This window comes from Lonchura striata, chromosome 17 (genome assembly GCF_050655825.1).
Source record: "Lonchura striata isolate lonStrDom1 chromosome 17, ASM5065582v1, whole genome shotgun sequence".
NCBI lineage: Eukaryota > Metazoa > Chordata > Aves > Passeriformes > Estrildidae > Lonchura > Lonchura striata.
This window is the reverse complement of record NC_140719.1, coordinates 10045919-10068791: the sequence shown is the minus strand read 5'-3', so window position 1 is coordinate 10068791 and position 22873 is coordinate 10045919. Positions and strand designations below refer to the sequence as shown.

At 52.5% G+C, this 22873-nt stretch overlaps 2 protein-coding genes across 12 annotated transcripts in view; one reads left to right on the top strand and one right to left on the bottom strand.

Moving 5' to 3' along the window:
• RAPGEF1 (Rap guanine nucleotide exchange factor 1) overlaps window positions 1–20656 on the top strand; it is an 84785-nt gene extending 64129 nt beyond the window's left edge. For 5 of the 10 annotated variants that reach the window (XM_085594176.1, XM_077787886.2, XM_077787885.2 and 2 more), the window contains 15 exons: window positions 2960–3241; window positions 4488–4580; window positions 6164–6252; window positions 7495–7606; window positions 9199–9274; window positions 12241–12329; window positions 13656–13744; window positions 14130–14315; window positions 14471–14555; window positions 14777–14871; window positions 15329–15407; window positions 15550–15651; window positions 16079–16176; window positions 16577–16705; window positions 17233–20656. In XM_085594176.1, coding sequence (XP_085450302.1) covers window positions 2960–3241; window positions 4488–4580; window positions 6164–6252; window positions 7495–7606; window positions 9199–9274; window positions 12241–12329; window positions 13656–13744; window positions 14130–14315; window positions 14471–14555; window positions 14777–14871; window positions 15329–15407; window positions 15550–15651; window positions 16079–16176; window positions 16577–16705; window positions 17233–17383 — 1755 coding nt within the window. In that variant the 3' untranslated portion in view covers window positions 17384–20656. Of the gene's footprint in view, window positions 1–2959; window positions 3242–4487; window positions 4581–6163; window positions 6253–7494; window positions 7607–9198; window positions 9275–12240; window positions 12330–13651; window positions 13745–14129; window positions 14316–14470; window positions 14556–14776; window positions 14872–15328; window positions 15408–15549; window positions 15652–16078; window positions 16177–16576; window positions 16706–17232 lie in introns of all 10 variants that reach the window. The other 5 variants (XM_085594172.1, XM_077787890.2, XM_077787888.2 and 2 more) reach the window with 5 other exon arrangements.
• Window positions 20657–21323: 667 nt separating this feature from the next.
• PRRT1B (proline rich transmembrane protein 1B) lies at window positions 21324–22745 on the bottom strand. Of its 2 annotated transcripts, XM_085594179.1 has the most exons (3): window positions 22297–22739; window positions 22042–22170; window positions 21324–21952 (listed from the first exon to the last, which is right to left on the bottom strand). In XM_085594179.1, the coding sequence occupies exons 1-3, from the start codon at window positions 22630–22632 to the stop codon at window positions 21806–21808; spliced, it is 612 nt and encodes a 203-aa protein (XP_085450305.1). In that variant the 5' UTR covers window positions 22633–22739; the 3' UTR covers window positions 21324–21805. The 2 variants fall into 2 exon arrangements, with proteins under 2 accessions (XP_085450305.1, XP_085450304.1); XM_085594178.1 differs by having other exon boundaries at window positions 22042–22745.
• Window positions 22746–22873: the final 128 nt, after the last annotated feature.

Here is a 22873-nt window from a genome sequence, read left to right as displayed (position 1 = left end):
ATGGACATCATCTCCACTGCAGGGTGGGTTTTTTTTTACCCTTTGAAAAGTATGCTTCACTCTTGGCTCTTATCCCAGCATGGCTGCATAGCTGGAATTCCAGAGCTGCTTGCAGGCTCCAGAGGAAGGAGGGGGCTCCCTGGCTCCCTTTCTAAAAGATGCAACTTTACAAGAAGATTGGAAGTTGAGAGCAGGCTGACTAATTAATGCCAGCACACCAAAGGCTTCTCTGCACTGTTCCCTTTGTTAACGGCATGCTGAGAGCCTGTCTGCATCCTTAAATGATTGTTCACGGATCACATAATGAAGATGAATGCATTTTCATGGGCACCTGGCCCTTAAACTGGCATTTTCAACATATCTCATGCCAAGAAGTTGTTCTGAAGGTGTATTATGAGACCAGGGAGAGAGAAACATACAGTGATTGTCAATACTGACTTATCTGCATTCAAACTTCTAACATTTCTTCAGTGTTGTTATATTTAGGTCTAAATTGCCTTCAAATTAGGATTAATGTGTGTGAAGCTCCTCCAGGCAGGAGCTGTGCAAATGTTCCTGCCCCAGGAGCAGTAACTCATGTCCCTGAGCTGCTGGTGCAGGCAGGGAAGTCTGCCCTGAGCTAACCCTGCCAGCGCCTCACGCAGGGCTCTGCTTGTCCCAGAGTGACTTGGCTGAGGACAGTCATTTCCTTTCACTCCTGCCCTGCGTGAGCTCCACTGCTGCTTTGCAACAGCCTGGCTTCTCCTCTGGGTTCAGCAGATCAGGGACAAAACCCCCTGGACCTCCTGGGTGGACGATGTCCATCAACTACAAAGTGAAGGACAGCGTGTGCCGCCTGTGTCATGGGGGTGCAGGAAATCCAGCAATGGGGGAGCTGGCACAGGGCTTCTGCTGGAGCTAATTATTTCCTCTACAGGAGCAAAGGATCCTCTGATCAGCACAGCAGTTTTTTTGAGTGCCTTCTAGAGCTGTTGAGCAGTGGTTTGGGGTCTAGGCTGGGACTTGGGGTGATCATTGGAATATTAGTGCCAGTGAGCTCATGGAATACCAGGCAGGCATAATGAATCTGCTGAGCCAAGATGATGTCATGAGCCCGGCGTCTTACGAGGGATTTAGTGGTTTGTGCCGTGCAAGTGAAAATGAATAAATGTAGAGCATTTATCCAGGCAGAAAGTAAATACAGAGATTAGACTTGTCATTGTTACTGAGGCAGCTCCAAAAGCTGACAGTGTCCCTGGAGCCGGCGCTGCTCATCCGGAAAGAAATGGGCAGGAAGAGAGAGGAGCCTGTCCTAGAGCCAGTCTCCTTTTAGCCACAGACACATGGAGGGGATTTGCATTTTAATTATTTTTCAGTAGTCTTTTAAGCTCTCTTTCCAAAGCATCCCCCTCCTCTCCTCTGTATTATGGCCTGCAATTTGTTTTGGGCCCTGAGAATACACCCGGAGCACTGCTGGACTCCATGCAAGGCACAAGGCACAGCCACTCAAGGATTAAGGTGGTGGAAGGTAAAGTCTCCTCGTTGACCTTTACATTTCCTTCCCTTTGTAGTGGAAAAGTTTTTTTTTGACCAGACCTCTGGCCTGAGGCTGTTCTCAGTTTAAATTTTTAAGCCCACACCTTTCCTAGGTAGAAACAAAAATACCACTGCTGAGCTGGGTGCTGCTGCTGGGGCTCAGGTGATGGACTAAGCTTTGCTTTTTCTTAACTGCTCAACTCTCCTGAGAAAATGTAGCCTGAATTCTCCAATTCCTGCCTTTGATTCCTTTCTTTCTACATCACAGTGGTGTCACTTTTCAGCCTGGTTTGAGCAAGTTGTGTCAGTGCTTCTTGAGAGCTCTGTACTGCACAGTCCTTCTGCAGCAGATCCCTCAACGGAGCAGCACCACAATTGTGTTCCAGCCTGGGTTTTTTTGGATGATGTGATTCTTCTTTCAGTCCACTTGACTATGACCAGCTTTGCAAGTTTTAAAATAAACTCCTCTCCAGCAGATTTAGCATTATTGTCTTTTTTTTTTTTTTTTTTTTTTTTTTTTTAATGGTAGTCAGCTTTGTTTTGGACTTACCCTGATGGCAAATCTTACTAGCACCAGATGTTAAAAGACAGAGGGCTGCTCTTGTTTTTCTTGGCACAATATATTCCCACTGCACCCTGTTTAATATTATCTGAACAGTAATCTGATGATTAGGAGAGATAGTGAAAGAAAGCTTTACGCAGATGATCTCTTTTCATCTCTTCAGCTGACTCTTCAAGGCACTGCATTAAAGGATTGGTTTGATAAGGAATTCATCACTCCGGAGGGCAATTACCATTTCTGCTCCCTGTTTTTCACGAATGGGAAGGAGTAGCAGCATAATCTCCTTTATCCTTCAGTGTAACTTTGAAGGCAGTATCCAGCCACTCCTCCCTGGGAGCTGTGTGTTCTGGAACAGACTTGACACAGTAGCTGTTAAATTACAGGGCTGGAGCAAAAAGCATCTTAAATTTGGATCCTGTGGAAAATCCCAGAAAAGCAATAAGCGCTTGAAGTAGTTTTCTCTATGTCGATACTTCCAGCATGCTCAGAGTTGTGCTTTCTGTGTGCCTTCACATCCTTTCCTCCACTCGGGTGATTTTCAGGGTCACTGCAGTAGCAGTTCTGAGCTGTCCAGGTTTTGCCCTGCCCAGCAAAGGCTGGATACCTGCAGGTCACACCTTGCTGCTCACTTTCCCTTGGTGAGATGAGCAGCCAGGCTGCTGGTGGTGCAAGAACACGCCTCTCCAGGAAAAGCCTGGCTGTTGTATCTCAGGTAGCAGTTCCTGTTATAACATGTGGATAGTAAAATAGTGCTGCCTGTGTTAGAAATGCCTTGTGCTGTCACTGCTATGCTGCTGCCAATCTAATTACTTTTTCTTTTGTCTGTGTCTCTTTCCTTTCCCCGTCTTCCTTGTTTTTGTGTTGTGTCTCTGCGTCCCGCAGTACAAATCTGTGTTTAGGTCCTACTCCCAGGACTTTGTGCCTCACAACCAAGTCTCCATACCTCCTTTCCTCTCTTCTACCTCCACCTCCTGCTCCACCCCGCCTTTCCCACCCGTCCATCTGTCCCAGAGCCCCGACCTAGCGGTGCCCGCTGCAGCCAGCCAGTCACCCAGCACTGTGGATGTGCCAAACTCCTCTTCTCAGGAGAGCAGCTTTAACGGGAATGCTCCTGTCTGCCTTCCTTCTGAAACCTCTTTCACTGATTCTCTCCAGACGCCTTCGGTGAGACTATCCTAAGGGATGATAACGCACCTTAACGCAAGGCTGCCTTTATTTGGTGGGGTTTTTCTTTTGAACAAAATGTCTCTTGTATTGATACATGCTAAATTGTGGTCTGGTCTGGTTTCCAAATGTGTGTGAATCGCAGAGAAGAAATTTCATATAAAAATGGACAACCTCAGCAGGTTTTAGAAAATGTTACACGTGTGTAGGAAGCACAAAATGTCAAATGCTGGTGAAGGGGAGAGTTGGCTGTAGCTTCCTGCAATTGTAAGATAAAGCTGAGGGAGGTAAAGGAGTGTTTTGTGAGGTTGATAGTTATGAAATGCAGGCTCCTACAGCAGTTCACATCCTGCAGTTGCCACCTGCTCCTTCCCGAGTCACCAGGAGCAGTGAGTACAGTCCAGCTCTGTCTCTCCTGTGCATAAAACCTCTTGTTCTCTCCAGGCTCCTGCTCTTCCAAGTTCCCATCAGCCCCAGCTCTGTGCTTGGTGGCAGGTTGTCTAATGTTGGTGAAGTGAGGCTAACACTGTTCCCACTCTGCTAGCTTGAGGTCCCAGATCACTTTGCACATCACTGAGCAGGTCTGTCCATTACAGATACCTTTTTGAACACCTCATTTTCAAGACAGTTCCTCTTTCATCTGCTGCACAGCCGAGAGTTGATGGGATTAGAGCTGTCAGCACAGGGCACGCCAGTGCTGCCTCTCTGCCAAGTTTGGAAGAGGGTCACTGATTACAGAATAAATGTGCAGCTTTTCACGCTTTGGACGTGACCTTGCTTTGCATCTTCCTTGCACCAGGTCCTTGTTATATCCCAGAAGGCCTCAGGTTTGGTTTATTCTGGCGTGATGGGTCTAGTCCATGCTTGTAGCCTACTTTGGGGGATACCTTTGATGCCCATGGGGCTGAGGGCTGGTCTGTGCTCAGCAGGACTGCCCTGGATAGGACAGGAGCTCTGTGTCCAGCTCCGAATATTCCACTTCCAGCACCTTGAAATCCGCCAGCTGCACCTTGGCAGTCCCACCTGGAGTCCACAGCTCTTGCAGAGCAGAGCCTGCTGCTGCCCAGGGCCTTCAGGATAGTCCTCCAGAGCCAGAAATAATGACTCCCAGGATGGTGCAGCCTCCGTGGCCGCTGTTGGCCGCAGAGACAGAGAACAGCTCCGAGGGAGGTGCCAGCAGCTGCCGAGGGCAGAAGCGCTGGTGAGGGGCACCATCACGTATCTCCTTTCATCCTGTCTCCTTCAGAGTGAAAACGCCAGTGAGGAGGCTGGTGAGGGTGAATATGTCAATCTGTATTCCTCTGGCCAGAGCAACGGGGAACTCCCAGGCTCTGAAGGAGTAAGTAACAGCCCGGAGAGCCCCGGGAGGGGCTGCCTGGTGCATGCTGAGCTCACGCCGGGGCTCTCGCGCTTGGCACCGGCCTCTTCCGCACACCCTGGAGCTCCCTGTCCATCCTGCTGCCCCGGCTCCCCAGCCATCCCTCTGCTTGCCCACTCCTGGCTGCAGGTTTGGGGGCCCTCTTGGTGCAGGTGCAGAGCAGGAGATGTTTTTGGGGTCAGGGATGGCTTCTCCTGCCGCGCTGTTTCCTCTGCGCTTCGCTGGCTGCTCGGAGCTGCTTGCGTGAAGTTCCCTTCCAGAGAGCTGCACCCTGGGCCACATCTTTTCTTGTAACTGCTTTGCCTTCCCTATTTTAATACAGAAAGCCTAAATGCTAGCACTAAATACTTATTTTTTCCTTCACTGTTTGGTTGCAAAGTAAATGATTGATTCAGCATTGTACTCACACACTGTTTCTTCCTTTACTCGAGCCTTGTATCTTAGATGTTTCCTAGAGGAGCCCAGGGCGTTTTCCATTCCAGGGAGGTCTCATCTTCCTGTTGGGTCATAGGAAACTGGCAGGAGTCCGTGGTGATCCTTTTGCCTGCCCTCCTCTTGGAAGGCACATCTCCTGCGGGATGTCCCCAAGACCTTTATCCCTGGTGGTGTTGAATACACCAAGAGATGGTGCTCCCATCACTTCCCCTCAGGAGACACATCTGGGCAGGCCCATCCTTTTGGGCAGCTGTGAGCGGGTTGTCAACTTTGAAGCAAAGGGATTTGCAGATAAGAGCCTGGAAAAATCCTGCAGACACCAAGAAACCCTGGCTCAGCAGGGTGTTTCCATGCTGAGTGGATAGCATGGAGGTGGTTTCAGTCCTGTCTGCTCACTGGCTTCACTCTGCATGATGTTAAATAATTCTGAACTCCGACACTGTTGGATTAATATTCCCATTTGCTGTTCATGGCTATTTGTCTCCTTAATAAATGGCTAATTTAAAATGCTGTATCTTTGCTCTGAGCTCTCTACCTGCTGTTCCATGCCACGGGTTCAGCTGGTTCTGCTTTTTTGCATTAGCCTCATTTCCACAGCCCTGAGTCGTGGAGTGGAAACGTTGCATCATTGCAAAACCTCTTCTGATGGGAGAGAAGGGAGGTAGGAGGCAGTGAGCATCCACCCCCTGAGGCAGGGGGGCTGTGGTCAGGAGGGGAACTGAAACTGGAGAGCTTAGAGCTGATTGTGTCTCTTTGGATTAAAGCAGGAGGCAAAGTGTATTTCAGCAGGAAGGGCTGGAGGAAAAATAAAAGGTCATGAGAGGGTTAAAATCCAAGACAACATCTGACTTGTGTTGTAACTTTCAGCATCATTTCACAATGTTAAGAGCAAACAGTACTAATTACACTAGTCGCCAGAGATGGTCCCAAATTTCCTGTCTGATTAACTTCTGTGTTTTCCTGGCATTTGGCATTAACTTGCATCAATCTTTAACTGCTCTGTAGGAATTTACAGTAAAGGGCCATTTAGAGGCAGGCAGACTGTAAATGCAAGGCTGGCTGGGCTCAAGGACCCCGTGTAATGATGAAAAACTCCTTTCTCTTGGCAGGAATCTCCCCCTGTCAAAGATGGCCACTCCAAAGACTCGGCTTTGAACAGCAGTGCCATGGGGAAGGAGGGCAAAGATGGTGCTGAAAGGTGAGCCTTGACCCCCTGGTGTCCTCCTTCCAGGTTCAAAGGGTGCAGAGCCCCAACATCCCCTCTGCCAGACCATCCTCGGGGTGCCTGGTGTGCCCTAAACCTCCTCCATGTTGTCTAAATTTCTAAGCCTGCTTTTTTTTGCACAGCCAGTGCCTGGTGGGATCCTGCTGAACGAGGAGAACCCTGGCAAGATGTCCTTGCTGAGCTCAGGGAGCCCACTGGGTTAATGCAGCCTGTGTTAGCATCCTCAGTCCCTGACACTGGCTGCTCCCTCCTGCTTCCAGGGAAATGTGTGAAAAGAGTCTGTATTGCTGTTGGGAATAGTCTTGCAGAGGGAAATTCTTCCTAACCCTGCTAGTTAGGGGCTGGCTGAGGCCCCGGAGCAGGAGGCTTTATATCCCTTCTAATGCTCTTAGCTGTCATTTGCCTATGTAAATGAAGAGGTGCAAGCTGTAACAGATGGGCTTCAGGAGGAGTGGAGTGAGTGCTTCCCTGCTGCTCGAGATTGCTCTGCAATTGCATTTCTAAAGCAAAAACAGAGAACAGCCTTGATTTGTGTGTGACAATCAACTTCCCTCCCCCCCATTTTCCTGCAGTTGGTTTGAGGGTTTTAATCCCTGCAGTGAAGGAGACAACACAAGAGTGCTCTGCAAAGCTCACTATCTACCCAAAATATTGACTGTGCACCGGATTTTGGCCTGGGTAAAGCTATGAGGAACATAAGTACTTAATTTTTGGTTTTTGGGGGTTTTTTTTAAGAAATACAGGCACAGAGAGGGCATGTCCTGGCACAAGAGTACCAGCCTTTGTGGGTAGGAATTCTAGAGGGGGATGTACACCAAAAAAATGGTCATGATTTTCTGCTCTATTTTTCCTGCAGCACAAGAGCCTGTCATCTCCCCTTGTCTCAGTACAACGGGTCATGAACTGACTAAGATGTGTATGAGTAGAGTGTGCTCAGTTCTCTATACACTTGAGGAAGGGCTTAGATTTGTGTGCACTAAAAATTTGGTGGATTAAGGAGACATGGAAGTGTGTACTTATAGTAAAATCCTGTCTGCCAGAAATGCAGATAGACAAGTGTTGATGTCCTAAAGGTTTATCTTTCTCTTTTTCAAGAGATGCACAAAGCAACAGAGTTAGAGAGAGACATTTGGGCTTGTTTGCAAAAGATTTACCTCCAGAGTCTCTGTGTACTTACTGTCATTTGATGAAGGTTATTTCCCCTTTATTTCACAGGCAGCCACAGTCACCAGATGCTTTGGAGTCATCACAGCTGGAGGAAGAGGTAGATGAGCTGTCCCTTATTGACCACAGTGAAATCATGTCTAGATTAACACTGAAGCAAGAGGTAGGTGCATTCAGAGTTTGTTTTCATACTCTTTGGTTTACTCTGAGTTGAAATCTGATTCTCTGTGTGCACAAACAAGGCATCACCTTTTATTAGATAGGAAAAACTAGGTTGCAGCAGAGGTGGGGTGTGTGTGAAGGCTGCTGTTAAAGTACGAGTTGCTGGTACAGGCAGGGAGCACCAGCAATGAGTGGGTTTAACAAATGCTGAGATGTCTCCCTAAAAACCAGCACATCCTGTGCCCTTTCCCAGTCTGCCCCTTCCCACCTCTTCAGCCTCTGACAGTCTGAAAGGAATCCCCTGAGAGCCTGAGCATAATCCATCCAGCTGTGGGTGATGGCCTTTCCCTCTGACTGCAGGTTCAGCAGGTGAATGAGCAGGACATGATGTTACTGATGTGGAGAAGCAGCCAGAGGAATTGTTTCTGTGTTTGGGAATGGCTTTGTGTTTAGCCTTGGGTGCTCTCCCAGCCAGCTCTGCTCACTGTGCTCTTGAGCCACGCTGTCTGTGACATGCAGCTGGAGGGAACCTGCAGGCTTGTGAAGCTTTCAGACTGTCAGGGGGCTTGGCTGGAAAACAGAGAGAATGGATCATTTACTGGCACTTTAGGGGTGTTCTTTGGTCAGCTGAGATGTGCAGGAGAGCGAGAAGCTTTTACGTGTTCTCTAAGTAGTATTTCATGAGTCTTGCCAGAGGGTCACCTGAAAAATTCACATCTTAAGACAGAGCTGCTCCATGGCTGTAATGCATGATTGTTTCACTGTTTTGCATGTTGAAATGATAAAGACATTCCTAAGGGAAGCCAGACACAACTCCATCCTCCTCTGAGGGATTGTTTCTGTTAAAAAACATTTAAAAATCAGTGATTTCTGAACATTTGGGACTAGCAGATCTGTGTCTTAGTGTCCTTTTTCTTTCTTTTCTTTATGATCTACATAGTTGAAGCAGCATGGAACTGTCACTGTGAGCTGCTTCCTGCAGTGTGGGAACTGCTGACTGAGTGGTGGATCAGTTTTGCATATTTTAAGTTGTGAAATGCAGTAGCTAAAAGAAAGATGTGTTTTAGAGAGTGATAATGCAGGGGTCAAGCAATTAGCAGGGCAATTTTCTTCTGCCAGTTATTGGATGGTTTCAGGTGACCTCCGGCCAAATGGCTCCAGATTAGGGAATTAACTGGCTGGGTTTTGATGTTCCAGGAACATGCAAGTTGAATGCATGACCTCCCACCCCACAGCCACTGTGCTACGTGCTCCTGCACTTCGAGACAGAGCTCACACAGTGCTGCTGCCCTGTTAATGGTCTTCTGGGAGTATCTGTGGCATTTCTGCTCATTCTCCTGTGGGCAGAAGTTTCAGCCTTCCCTGAGCTTCACAACCTGGCCTTAGGGGGTCAGAGACCCCGAATAAGGATCAGCCCAGCTCCTCATCTGGGGCACCAAATGCTCTGTTCAGATTCCAGGATTATCCCAGCACTGAAGTCCATGTCCCAAATGTGAGCAGGATTCCAGGAACATTTTGTGCACTGCCAGCTGATGTTAAACCAGGCCTGAGGGAGCTTGGGCCGTGCCTAACGTGGTTGTGTTCCCTTTGCAGGGGGATGATGGGCCAGATGTCCGTGGTGGATCTGGGGACATTCTGCTGGTGCACGCCACGGAGACCGACAGGAAAGGTGGGTGGAGCAGCAGGGCAGGGCTGGGGCACAGCCTGGCACAGCTTTGGCTGCCTGTGCTCTGCCCCACGGCCACAGACAGCTGGGCTGGGGAGTCTGCAGGGATCCTCTGAGCCTGGGGGGTTGTGTTTATCTGTGGGAGATGGAGGTAAGCTGGATAAACCCCTGGTGGTTCCATTTAGCAGCAGGGATGGGATTAACTCCTCCCAGCCCTTGCCTGGATCTAGCTGAAGCACACCAGGGACAGTGCTGTGTTGTGTCCCTGTACCTGCTGAGCTGGGCCACTGCCTTCTGTGAGAGCAGGTGTGAGCCTGTTGGGCAGGGAGCTTGTTTCCAGAGGTGCTCCTTGTCCTCTGAATTTCAGGGCAGTGGCGATGTAGGAGTTGCTGGAATGGCTGTTGCATCAAAGTAGGAAAAAAGGGGTATTGGTGTGGGTCTGTACCCGTGGGCACTGGGAGGCTGCTCGGGTGCTGCTCTGCTGACTCCCCATATTCTCAATTTACTGTGCCACCTCCTGTCCCACTCTGTACTCCTTGTGTCCTGGCAGCCACCCAGACCAGTTCAGAGAGGGAATCCACAGTACAAAAGAAGAGATGTGGGGGAGGAGAAGGCACATTAGCAACCCTTAGCTCCAGATTTGTTAAAACCCCTCTTCATTTGTCCAAACCCAGGCACCACACACATGAAGCAGCTCCTTTCCAAGACCTGTGGCAAAGACAGCCTTTGCAGTGTTTCCAGAGAGTGATTTGAACCTGCCAAACACATTTGTGCTGATGGCCTTAACCAGGATTGATCTCCTTATCTCCTGGGAGGCAAAACACTAACCCTCTGAATCACTCAGTGCTCGTAGTTTAGAGGTTGATAGTCAAAGGGGAAATATCTTTCATGTTCGTTTTTAAATGGCAGGGGTTTTACTGTAGCATAAGATGTTTGCAATTACTTACCAGCACCATTCAGCTAGCAAAAAAATCCTTCCCCTGACAGCTGTGTTTCCCAGTTTGCATGGGCACAGAATCCAGGCAGAAAGGACCAAAGTTAGGAGCACACCAGAGAGGAGGAGGCAGTTGATTGTGCCAGGGCTGGAAATATATAATAAAGAAAATAGTCTAAATGAAATGGTGGAAATACCCCTTACAAACATGCTGAAAGTGGGATAGAGAAACTGCTGTGTTCTCTGGAACAAGCATCACAACAAAAAACTTCCCTACTCTTCCTATTGAAAAACAGCTGCTTGATAAGGGGGTGAGTGCGGACCTCCAGCTCATGACCAGGGGGCTCTGAGGGTTCTGCAGGCAGTGGGGTGAGAGCTGTGGAGAACCTTTCAGAGCTGGGAGAAGCTAGAGCAGGATTTTATGTGCCCAGTGGTGCAGCTGTGGAGATCTGGGTGGAGGGAGCTCGGGCAGGCGACAGCTCCCAGTGCCTGCCAAGCTGAATGAGCACAGAGGAATTTGTGCTATGCTAACCCACTGCTTGGGTGACTGAGAGGGTTAATGAATTAAGCTTACAATGAGAAGAATTCGAGGCTTGTAAATCAATCAGCCAAACGGCACAGAGGGGTAGAGTTAAGAGGTTTTCCTTTAAAGATGAATTTCTTGGCAGCTTCAAGTGCCAGAGCAGACCAGCTGTATTACCTCACGTTGCCTTTTGGGCAGATGGGAACCCAGAATAAATGTGACTCCACGCCCTGTTGCATGATGCTTCTTGTCCATTTGAGTTTTCTGAAAAAGCTAAATGGCATAAGGAATAAAGAGAGACCTGTGGTCTTTAGGAATGAAGTCCCAGGTCAGCTAAGTGCTCACAGCCACACGCACTTGCTGTGAGTGCAGGGTTAGAGCTGGACAAGGCCCTGATGTGACCACCCAGCCTGTGTTTTCTGTAACCCAGAGGCAGCAGCAATCCCTGATTTAAGAGCAGGAGGAAGGTGAGGTTCCTGCCAAGAGAAATGCTGCAGGTAGAGAGGCAGAGCTCTCCCTCTGTGCCCTGCTCCTTCCCACCTCCCAGCAGTGGCTGGGTGTTAGAGCACGTGGATATGGGGTGATGCCTGTCCTGGCTGGAGCAAGCTCTGCATGTGCAGCCCAGCCTGGGCAGGCACAACAGGAGCTCTTCCTCCCTGCCTGCCCTTGGTGCAGCACTCCTGGCAGGGGCAGGGTGCCACCCCTGCTGCCCTGCCCCTGCTCTGTGCTGGCACTAATGCCTAATGCTCCTGTTTTGGCACTCCTCTCCACAGGGATCAGGCATTGGGACTGCAGGTGTTTGCAGTCTTTACCCGACATCTGCATTCCTGTTTACAGTTTGTTCTTCAAATTCATCCTCTATGCCCAAAGCCTTTGCAAATTCCAGGCCCTACAGCACCCTGTCCTGCAGATGAATTAGCACAGGCTAACTGTGTGCACTATGTCCCTATTGGGGCAGCATCAGTTTTTGCAGTGCAATTTGCTTTTCTTTTGGCTGGAAATAGTCTTCTATTTACACTGTCCTGGGATGGATTTCCTGGAACTTCAGCAAGGGCAGAGGATCTGCAGCACCACAGCATGTGTTGAAACACGTGTGTTCCTCATTGGGAGGGCAGAGTGACCTGCCTGAGCGGCAAAGGCAGAGCAGGCATCACCTCTTGCCACCAGATCTTCTTTTTTAAGCATCCCCAAGGTCTAAACTACGTTTTTCCTTGACACATTATTGATAGCTCCTGTCTCACAAGCAGGTGTTTTTCACTGACCCTTTTATGAGGCACAAGCCCGAGTGCTGCAATGGGAGGCAGGGCCAGGCCGGTGGGGACAGGGCAGTGTCACTGCTGCTCTTGTGCCAAAGGGTCCATCTGCTGGTAAGCACCAACAGCACAACATTTCTGGAAGTTCACTCACATCAAATTGTGTCCATGTCCTCCTCTGCACATCTGCATTCAACCCCACAAGAAACTTGTTTTCTGAAAGCAGGGTTGACTGAGGCTTTCTTGCTCTTTTGCCTAGATCTGGTGCTGTACTGTGAAGCCTTTCTGACTACATACAGGACATTTATTACCCCTGAAGAGCTCATCAAGAAGCTGCAGTACAGATATCCTTTTATGAGTGGCAGTTCACTCCCACCAGGAATCAGAGCTGGATGGTCAGCGTGGAAGGAGCTGGTGGCAAGTTTTTTGGTCAAAAGCCTGCTGGCAGCATGGTCAGTGATGTGCTGGCCCTGATGTGGTCTCCAGGAATTCCTTCACCTCCACTCCCTCCAATGGGAATTGCTGCAGGGCAGGTCCAGTCACAGTGGACCTGAGAGTTGTCTCCTGAGGGTCTTGGCAGGGTAGAGGACTAATTCACCTCTTTGTATGTCACTGGGGAGCTGGGCTTTTATTTGGGACATCTCGTTTGTAGAGTGGGGACCAGAGAACCTTGTGCCTTCCAAAGAGGCCGTGGGCATTGCCTGTGTGGGCAGGGGTAGTTTAATATTAGAGATGATGAAACCATCAAGGCTTTGTCTCTCTTACTGCAATAAACTCAGCCCTGACAATGCTCTTGGCCTCCCAGTCCTGAGCTGAGCTTGGAACTGGTAACGAGGCAGGGCCCTGCTGTGCAGGGTGAGCATTCCTGGCAGAGGATGGAGAGGGCCTCTCCCTGAGCAGCCTGCTGCCAGCAGAGCAGGGTCTGGGTGGCTCTGGTGGCTCTGGTGCTGTGCAGCCACGTCAGAGGGAGCCTGACGTCACCGTGTGCTGCTGCAGCTCGTCAGTGCCATCTGCAGCAGAGCTGCTGCTCCGGCTGCCAGGGACACAGCACGGCTCAGCCAGGTGACAATCCTGCCAGTGCTGCCTCCCTGATAACCGTGTTCTCTGTCCTTTGTCCACCTGGCAGAAGGTTTTTCAACCTGTGCTGTCACCCCTGTCACTGCCCTCCTTGCAGCAGATTGGGCAGCCAAGAAGATGGAGGTGACATGTGAGATCTGTTGAGACCAGATGTCACTGACCAGTGGGGGAGATCACTGTAGGGAAGTGCTGCTCATTAAAAGCCACCTTAGAGGGAACAATTTCAGGGTACACCTGCTCTCAATTCTGCGAGGTGTCAGTACCTCCTCACACCCCCTGCTACCAGCAGCTGGTGTCAGTTTAATGCCATCTTAGAGCCATATCAGTGTCCCTCATCTCCGGGAAATGGAGCACCAGTTTCCATTAGGACAGAACAGTGTGGTGTTCTAATGTGGCTGCCCCATCCCTGGAAGTGTTCAAGGCAAGGCTGGATGGAGCTCTGAGCAACCTGGGACAGTGGAAGATGTCCCTAAACTGGATGATTATTAAGGTCCCTTAAATCCCCAAATCATTCAATGATTCCTTGAGGCAGTTGGGAATTGCACTGATGCTGGTCTGGCTACAGTGAGTTGATTCCTTAATTTGCAACCCACATATGAGAAGTTTTGCCACTTCCCAGACACGTTCAAGAAGCGAGTCAGTAAGAACACCTTCTTCGTGCTGGTGCGAGTGGTGGATGAGCTGTGGTGAGTTGCCTTCTTCATTTTGGGATGCAGGGTCAGTAACTCAGAGAAATCTGGCAGCTGGGAAAATGTGGTTTTTAGGGAAGCTGTATTTTTTTAACCCCATCTGTAATGACAGCTGAAAACTCCCAACCCTGACCAGTGAGACACCTGTAGTGCTGAATTCTGTTGAAAGAACAGATTCTTCTTGTGTGTGCCAGCTGGGTCAGTGGTTTTAAAATAACAAGTAAAAGGGGAATCTCTGGGAAAGGAAGAGCTGTGAAAAAGAGGAATTTCAGTCACCCAATTCTGCTGGTAGGAAAGAGCAGTGAGACTCATGGAGATACAAACCCCAGAGCTCAGGGTCTCAGCTCTGATGCCTTCCCTGCGTTTTCCACCTTCCTCTCAGCTTGGTGGAGTTGACAGAGGAGATCCTCAAGCTGCTGATGGACCTGGTGTTCAGGCTGGTGTGCAGTGGGGAGCTGAGCCTGGCCAGAGTGCTGCGCAAGAACATCCTGGACAAAGTGGATCAGAAGAAAATGCTGAGCTACGCCAACTCCATCAAACCTCTCGCGGCCAGAGGGGTGGCAGCCAGGTGAGGGAAGGTCCACATGGCCATATCTGGGTCCTCTGAGAGCCAGGGCATCCCTTCCCTGGGAACACAAGAGTTTCCTCAGTTCAAAATACAAGAAAGATAAGAAAACAGGTCACATTTCCTGAGCCTTTGTACTTCCTCGTTGTTTTCCACAGGCCAGGGACACTGCATGATTTCCACAGTCATGAAATAGCCGAGCAGCTGACCCTGCTGGATGCTGAACTCTTCTATAAAATCGAGGTACAGAGATGTGGGTGGGCTGAGGGCAGTGGGAGGGTTTGGACCTTCTGCAGTGTGTGGTGTTCCCTGCCAGCTCTGCAGACACCTGCTGGATTGTAGGACACAGCTGATCTTGGGCAAGCAAGTGGCTGTGAACAAAGTTTTCAGCTGGGAATCTTGGGGTAGAAATCCCATTTTAATGTGTGGTATTTTCCCATCCCTCTCCTCTCCTTCCTTGGCAGATCCCAGAAGTTCTGCTTTGGGCAAAGGAACAAAATGAAGAGAAGAGTCCCAACCTGACACAGTTCACAGAGCACTTTAATAACATGTCCTACTGGTAAGGAGCTCAGAACAGCCATGGCACTGAACTGTGCCTAACCTCCAATGCCTTCAATGCCTTGCAAATATTTCAAGTATTACTCATAGACTTCAATTCCTCTTTTACAAATGGGATAATGGATATTTTTGGCTGGGAAGTAGATGCAGAGCACTCATCTAAGACCCCAGAGCACAGCAGAAATAAAATCAGAAGGGTTAGGGAGGGCCTTGTAATCCAGATGAATTAATTATCAGTATCACTGAGCTCTTGAAACAAGCATTCCCCTTGCAAATAACTGCACTCTGTGAAAGTATCCTGTCTTTGCTGTGGATTAGAGTGCTTCATTTGAGTTGGAAGCACTGTGAACTTTTTTGCATTGGCCCATCCCTATTAGTGATCAGTTTTCTTAATGAAACAAGAGGAAATCTGATCTCTGCTTAAGTAGGTTTATCTTTTATTCTGTCTGTTCTTCCAGGGTCCGTTCAATAATTATGCTACAAGAGAAAGCCCAGGACCGAGAGAGGCTGCTCCTTAAATTTATAAAGATTATGAAGGTACAGCTTGGTTTTTCCTGTGAATCACACACACTGCTGCTTAAAGGAGCAGGGGAATGGGGCCCTCTGCTTGGTAGAGCTGTTTGATGCTAGAAGGCTTTTCAGAGCTCTGGAGTAACTGGAATATTCTCCCTCTTCACAGCACTTGCGAAAGCTGAATAATTTTAATTCCTATCTGGCCATTCTTTCTGCACTGGATTCTGCACCCATCCGAAGGCTGGAGTGGCAGAAGCAAACCTCAGAGGTAAGGAGCAGTGGGGCCTGTGATCTCTGGGAGGAAGGCTAAGTGTGGTTATGTGTGAAACAGCCGAGTGGTTTTACATCTCAGCTGTGCCCCAGGGTGGAGGGATGGTGGATAACTCCTCTCCAGTGGGTAAAATGCCACAGTGCTGCAAGCCTTCAGTGTGGCTGGGCATTCTGACAGCTTCAGGAGTGCCAGCACAGTCACAGGGGAGGACAGCCTGCTCCTCCTCCTCCTCCTGCAGCCCAAGGCTTGGGGAGGCTGAAAGCAGCAGTGCTCCACGCGAGCACCCCAGGGTCGGGCTGAGTAAATCAGCTGGAGGTGTTTGCAGGATGGCATTACCTCCCTGCTCTGCGTGGCTGTCTGAGGGGAGGTGACAAGGAAAATGGCTTTGCAGCAGGGGTGTCACCAGGGGATTTGTGTGCTGCAGGGCCTGGCTGAGTACTGCACCCTGATCGACAGCTCCTCATCCTTCCGCGCCTACCGAGCGGCCCTGGCCGACGTGGAGCCCCCCTGCATCCCCTACCTGTGAGTGCCACTCCTTCCCCTGTGTCATGGTTTAACACCCTGCCACTGCTTCTGCACATTGAAATGGCTCCTTCAAGGACTTCTCAGCAGCTGCTGCTGAGCTCAGCCCTTGCCTTTTGCCCAGCATCTGGCGTGAGGCAGCACTGTGCCACACAGCCCATGGGCCCTCTCTGGAGCAGTTTGTCTGGGGCAGGGTGGCCAGCTGGGGGTGTTTGCATCCAAACACTTTGGATCTGCTGCTGGGGAATGTTTCTCTCTGGATAAGGTTGCTGTTCTGGTGGCAGTGGGAGGCTGTTGGATTTTGTTGGGCTGCCTTTTGGCTGGCCACCCTGCCCTTTGTGACTAACCTCTGTGTCTGTTTGCCTACTCCCTTGGCCTGCTGCCCCTTTCCCTCTTTCAGAGGCTTGATTCTGCAGGACCTGACCTTTGTCCATCTGGGAAACCCTGATTACATTGACAGCAAAGTGAACTTTTCCAAGCGCTGGCAGCAGTTTAACATCCTGGACAGCATGAGGTGCTTCCAGCAAGTGTAAGTGCAGCAGTGGGACTCAGAGGTGGCTTTGGGGCACCTCGGTGGGCACTGGGGCAGGGGCTTGGACATGGAAGCCCCTGTGCAAGGAGAAGGGAGTTTAAAGGGGAAGGGAGTTGGAAGGAGAGCTGAGAACAACAGGGCTCTAATCAGTCTCCTTCCCTCTCTAGGTTAGATAAACATTGTGAGGGTATTTTTCTGATCATAGTTTTGAGATCCAGACAAGTTTTGCCTTCAGGTTTTGCCATTGCTGGTTCCTGTGTTCTCTGGGGTATTCAGGGTTTTCTTTGGTGCTGTCCTGCAGCAGAGGCAGCAGATCTAACTGCTAATTTCTGTGTGATAAGTGCCTTTTTCCCTTCAAATCAGCACAGGTTTTTCCCCTTTGTGGTATGACAGCACTGCCATGAGTACAGGGCACAGCCCACACACAGTTCTGGATGTCCTCAGAGCAGGACAGGGGTGGCCCCAAGCCAGGAGAGGACCCCAGGTAGCCCTTGTTTAACTGCAGCTCCTCTGTGGTTTTCCAGACATTACGACATCAAAAGGAACGACGACATAGTGTCCTTCTTCAACGACTTCAGCGACCACCTGGCCGAGGAGGCCCTGTGGGAACTGTCCCTGAAAATCAAACCTCGCAACATCACGAGGCGGAAAACGGATCGGGAAGAGAAAACCTAGGAGGAGGGGTTGTGCGAGGAGAATCGCTCCGCAGAGGCGCCGAGGGCAGCTATGAGACTGGAGTTCCGTGTTTGTACCTGTCACTGGATGACACACCCTCCCTGCCAGCGGCACCATCCCCGGGGTGGGAACGCCGGGCGCGGAGGCGCCGGCGCAGCCGCCGAGGGCAGAGATCGGCCGGTGCTCGCGGCACTCGCCCTCCTCCTCCTCCCGTCCCCCTGTGCCATGAACCAGCTTTAACCCCGGGGACAGAGCTGTGTGGAAGGAGTGTCCCACGCAAGCGTGTTGCTGGTTTGCTGGCCTGTTGCAGTCAGGCGTAGCCTGGCTTTGTTTCCATCCAGAGCAGGGGCAGCAGGAGCTCAGCTGGCTCGTCTCCGGAGCGGCGTCGGGCAGCAGCAGCCGTGGAAGCCAAGGGTTGGAGTCTCCCCTGCAATGCCACCTTCCCAACGTGTTCGTGAGGATGGAAGGGTCTCCTGCTGCCTGCCAGAGGAGCTCTGCTTCCAGAGAGCTGCTTGTGTTTACAGGGGTCTCGGCTCACCCCAGATCTCTGGCGTCTTCTTCACAGGAGGAAGGCACCGCTTGTAGATACGGAAGAGGCACTGAAAATGTGGGCAGGGACCCGCCATCTCCAGTCATCACACCCCCCTCCTCCTCTCAGATCCCGTTATTTAAGCACCAGTGAATCCCTCTGAACCTGGAAGCACGGAGTGCCCAGGTCCTGGGGACGCCTGCCCGTGACCCCGTGTCCATTAGCGATGGTACTTAGCTTTTGCACAGGAAATGCTGTAGGATACAGACTGTACATACCTAGTGTTTAGAACCCCCTGGGAATTTTTGATGCATGTCTGAATACCGATGAGTTTATAGGAAAAAAAAAAAGGTGCAAACCAGTCTGTACAAAATCCACAACCAGTGACAAAGTTGTTCCAAGTGCTGGATAAAGGAGGCTCGGAGTGGCCAGGTGGGCACTGGCTGCAGAGCAGGGGCAGGAGCCTCATGAAGGAGCCATTTCTGGGTTGGAAGTTGGAACCAGGAAGGAGCCCTGTGCCCAGCTGAACCACCCTGTCCTCCCACCAACTCCTCTCTCCTCTCTCTGTTGCCAAATGTTTTTCTCTGGGGTCCCTGTTGGGACCCTCAGTGCTGTGCTTTCAGAGCTGTGCTTTGGCAGGACCCCCAGCAAGTCCCTGCCCCCAGTCCCGCCGTGCTGGTGCCAGCAGGGCAGGGACAGCCCAGCATGGAAGGACGAGGCAGGGGGGTCATTTCCCACACACACAGTGTTAACCCCAATCTGTTCAGTGTGCCTTATTCAGCCCTTCTGTCCCCCCTCTGCATCCCACCCAGCACAGCCCCAGCCAGGCCATTTCACATCCCTCCTCTCTGTCCTGCTCCAGTGGTTTGCTGTTGGATCGTGGGTGTGACTGTGCCCTGCAGGTTTCAGCAGCCTTGCAAGACCCTCCTCAGCTCCCTGCCACGTGGGCACAGGTTTTTACAGGGTTCTGACAAAATCCTGCAGGTTTAGGGCAGCAGCTCCCAAGGAATGCAGACATGGGGTTTCACCCAGCATCCTTAACTTCTCAATAGCAGCTCTGTGGCTGCTAAAGGCTCTGTTCTGGGTGAATCAAAGCTGCACTCTTTTCCCTCTCCAAACAGATTGCAAAGCCTTGGGCAGCTCTGCCTGACTCTCAGGAGAGTGACAGCCCAGGATTTTACCCAGCTTGGTTATTCTCCTGAAGCCTCAGGCACGAGGCTGACACAGTGGCCAAGCACAGAGACACTCCCTGCCCATGAGGGCATCTGGGGGAGGGGAGTGTGGGGTCCAACCCAGTTCTGTGCAGCCCCAGAGCAGGAGGAGCAGGAATCTTTTGTGCTGAACCACAGTGTCCGAGCCAGAACACTTCAAAAGTGGTTTATTTTCATGGCACTGAGGGCACTGGAGCTGTGTGTTCTGTCCAGCCAAGGCTTTGCAATCCCCAAAGGCTCCCCAGGAAGTAATGTCCATGTTTCCTTTGTAAATTAGATCTTTTAAAAGCCCAGCAGACAGCCTGGACGCAGGACTGGAAGGGATTCTGAGGAACGTTGCTGACAACACTAAATTTGGGCACGACAATGTAAAAAAATACATTAAGCTATTAGAGGGTGTCCAAAGGAGGCCATAAGGATGGGGAAGGGTTTGGAGGGGCCTTGTGAGGAGCAGCTGGGGGCACTTTGTTCAGCCTGGAGGAGACTGAGGGGAGACGTTTTGGTCTTCAGCAGCCTCAGGAGGGGCAGATGCAGATCTCTGCACTTGTGAGCAGTGACAGGGCCCGAGGGAACGGCTGCACCTGTGTCAGGGAGGTTTAGGCTGGAAATCAGGAAAAAGTTTTTCCCCCCAGAGGGTGGTGGGGCACAGCACCAAGCCTGTCTGAGATCAAGAAGCGTTTGGACAGTGTTCTCACGTGGTGGGATTTTTGGGTTGTCCTGTGCAGGGCCGGGACTTGGACTCGGTGACGCTGATGGGTCCCTTTCCAGAAAGCAAATTCTGTGATTCTGTGATCCCCAACCAACAAGAGCTGTTTCCAGGTTCTTCCCTGCACTTGAGCCCACAAGCCCTGTTAGCACCAAAGGGGGTCTCGCTCTCTGCCCTCTGCCAAGCCCCCAGAGCCACAGGCTCAGCCCGTGGCGTGGGGGTGGGAGGTCTGAGTGGCCACAGCACCTCCTCCAGTGACCCCCCCAGCTTTCCTCCCCCTTCACCCCTTCCTCTGCTGGCATCCCCAGCCGAGCAGTGTCGCAGCCACAGCTCCTGGCTCGTGTCCCACCCTCAGGCCAGGCTCTCAGGGCTGGAGGGACCCTAGAGGAGGGTCCCCTTCCCTGGAGCAGCTTCAGGTTCACTGAGCAGAGACCCCCCGCTCCTCTCCAGGAGCAGTCCCTGGGGAGCAGAAACCCAGGACATCCTTGTGCAAGACTGGCCATGAGTGTGTTCCCATCTTGCAGGCAGCATCCTCAAGGCCATCACCTCTTTTTGGGGAGAGGGAAGAGTCAGTCCCCTCTCCACACGGGGCAGGGAGTGGGGAGAAGCGATGTCCCCAGTCACCAGCCCCCTGCCCCAGGCCTCTCCCCAAGCAGTTCCGTTGTATTATAGATTTACCACTGACCCCCGTGGTGGCATCTTCTGCAAACATTTCAGACCTGTAACTTTTATATTAAAGACAAATAAAACACCAATAACGAGCCTGCCTGATGATCCTGTTTACAGTGCATGCACAGTCTGTGGATTAAAGTGACAATCGAATCCGCCTCTGGCGCTGGTGTGGCCTCGTGTTTTCTCATGTACCCCCCGTGGTTTTCCTCTGCCCGTGCCTCTTTTCCCCTCTCTTTTTTCACTATAAATTTCTTCCCTCTCTCTCTGCCTAGATGGTTTTGCCCCAGTGCAAGCCATACACTTGGGAGGGGAAATTGCTCCTGCCACCTTCTCTGGGCACTGCTGTCCCCGTGTCAGGGTTTTGGCTGCGCAGCCCCCGGCGTGTGCCCAGCCCGTGCAGTGCCACCAGCCAAGGGCTATAAATAGCCCCTGCAGCAGCCAGGCTGCTCCGTGGAGCTATTTCAGTGCTGGACAGGGTTCAAAATTCCTCTGGAAATAATTGTCACGGGCCAGCTTGGGAGGAGAGTGCCCAGACACTGACCGAGCACGTGCCCCTGCGCCAGGGCTGGAATGTGGGGCTGCATCCCACGGAACCAGCACAGCAGGAGGGGTCTGCCCACGGCTCAGCGTCCCCCCAAGCAGCTCGGCCAGGGGCACACCCAGGCCCATGGGGAGATTCCCATTCCCTGGGGTCCTGCATGGGCTGGTGCTCTTGGGAGAACCCTGATGTCAGCGGTTGCAGAACTTACCCTGAATTTTGTGGTGGACAAGGGCCATGGCAAGGGGAGATGGAGGCCCTTGGTTTGCAGAGAAAGCAGAAGCTTTGGCTACAGCTGTATTTTATTTCAATCTGGAAGCAGCAGAGGTGGCAATACAGGGAGGGTGTGTGGGTGTGTGTGTGGAATTACTGTAGAACTGCATACCTGGGTTTGTATTCTCACACTATTAATGACCGGTGAGGGCTTTCCCAAACACCTGTTATTCTGCTCCATCCCCAACCCCAATCCTGATGCATCAGAGTCCATTGGAGCTCCAAGCGACAGCCCACAGCAGCGGGATTCAGCATCCTGCAGCAGAGCCTGATCCCGCCCATGGATCCGACACAGCCCAGGGCTGGATCCAGCAGGATCCGGCATCTCCCTGCCCTGGGCTGAGCTGAAGGCTCCGGGGCAGCTCCTCGCCCCGCCGGGAAGGACGGGCACTGCCCCGCAGCCCCAGTAACTCCTCGCTGCCGCCCTTTCCACTCAAGGCTGTGGCAGCTCCACCTGCCCGTGCCCCGCCCCACGCCCAAGTTAGGGTCCCTGTCACAGGTACAGGGCCACCAGGACGTAGATGATCCAGCTGATGGAGGCGAACAGGCCGAAGAGGAGGCTGAAGAGGACCAGTAACTGAGCCTTTCTGGATGCCGCATACGCCTGGGCCAAGTCCCCGCGGGCGAGCGCAGCCCGGGTCTGGGGCAGGGGGAGAAGGGCAGGAGGAGTTAGCAGAGACCCGCAGCACCAGGAGGGGCTTGGAGGCTGCCGGGTGAGTCCGTGCTTACCTCGTAGGAGTAGACGAGGGCTATGACCCCGGTCAGCAGGCAGCAGAAGACGGTGACCAGCGCTGACTCCACCGTGTAGTCCTTGGGCAGCGGCTGCCCGCGGCCGGCGGGGGGCGGCCCCGCGGCCGGCTGCGCGTGGGGCAGGTCAGGGCGGAGAGCGAGCCCGGCTGCGCTGCTCGGGGCACCGCAGGAGCCCCGGACAGCCGGCGGGGCAGAAAAGGGGTGACCCGAACACAGCGGGTGCGGGATACGTACCGTGCTGTAGGGCAGGGGCCCGGCGGGGAAGCCCGGGGCTGGGAAGGGCCGCGGTCCCGGCCCCGACGGGTAAAAGACGGGCCCTTGCTGGGAGAAGCCGGCTGGGAACGGCGGGTAGAGGAGGTGGAAGCTCTTGGGGTCCGGGGGCGAGTAGGGTGGGGGGGCCCCCTCGAAGGCCGAGTTGGTGACCACCGACGCGGCCACGGGCCGGTCCCCACGGGCCGCGGGGGCATCGCTGCGGGTGCCGGGGGTGGGCGGCGCCCCGGCTGCCCCGCGGCCATCCCCCGGCCCGGCTGCCCCGCGGCCCTGGGGCCCGGCTGGCGGCTCGCCGTCCATCGCGGGATGCCTGCGGGGACACGGAGTCCCGATGGGACGGGACACCCCCGGCACACCCACCCACGCGGTCACCCCGGTGTTCCCCCCCCGAGCCCCCGGCGCCCCGTGCCCGCCCCACTCACGGCGGTGCCCGCGGGGTCCCAACAGCCGCCGCTCGGGGCGGCCCCGGCGCGGCCCTCGAGCCCCGCGTGGCCCCGCGCGGAGCGGGAGCGCGGCCGGGCCGGTTAATCATTGACCGCCG

What these genes read in the sequence shown, in the direction of transcription:
- PRRT1B (XM_085594178.1), bottom strand. Translation starts at nt 22,632, where the DNA reads ATGGACGGCGAGCCGCCAGCCGGGCCCCAGGGCCGCGGGGCAGCCGGG. An exon ending in CCCTCGTCTACTCCTACGAG is followed by an intron (nt 21,953 to 22,041) that starts GTAAGCACGGAC and finishes CCCCTGCCCCAG; the next exon opens with ACCCGGGCTGCGCTCGCCCG.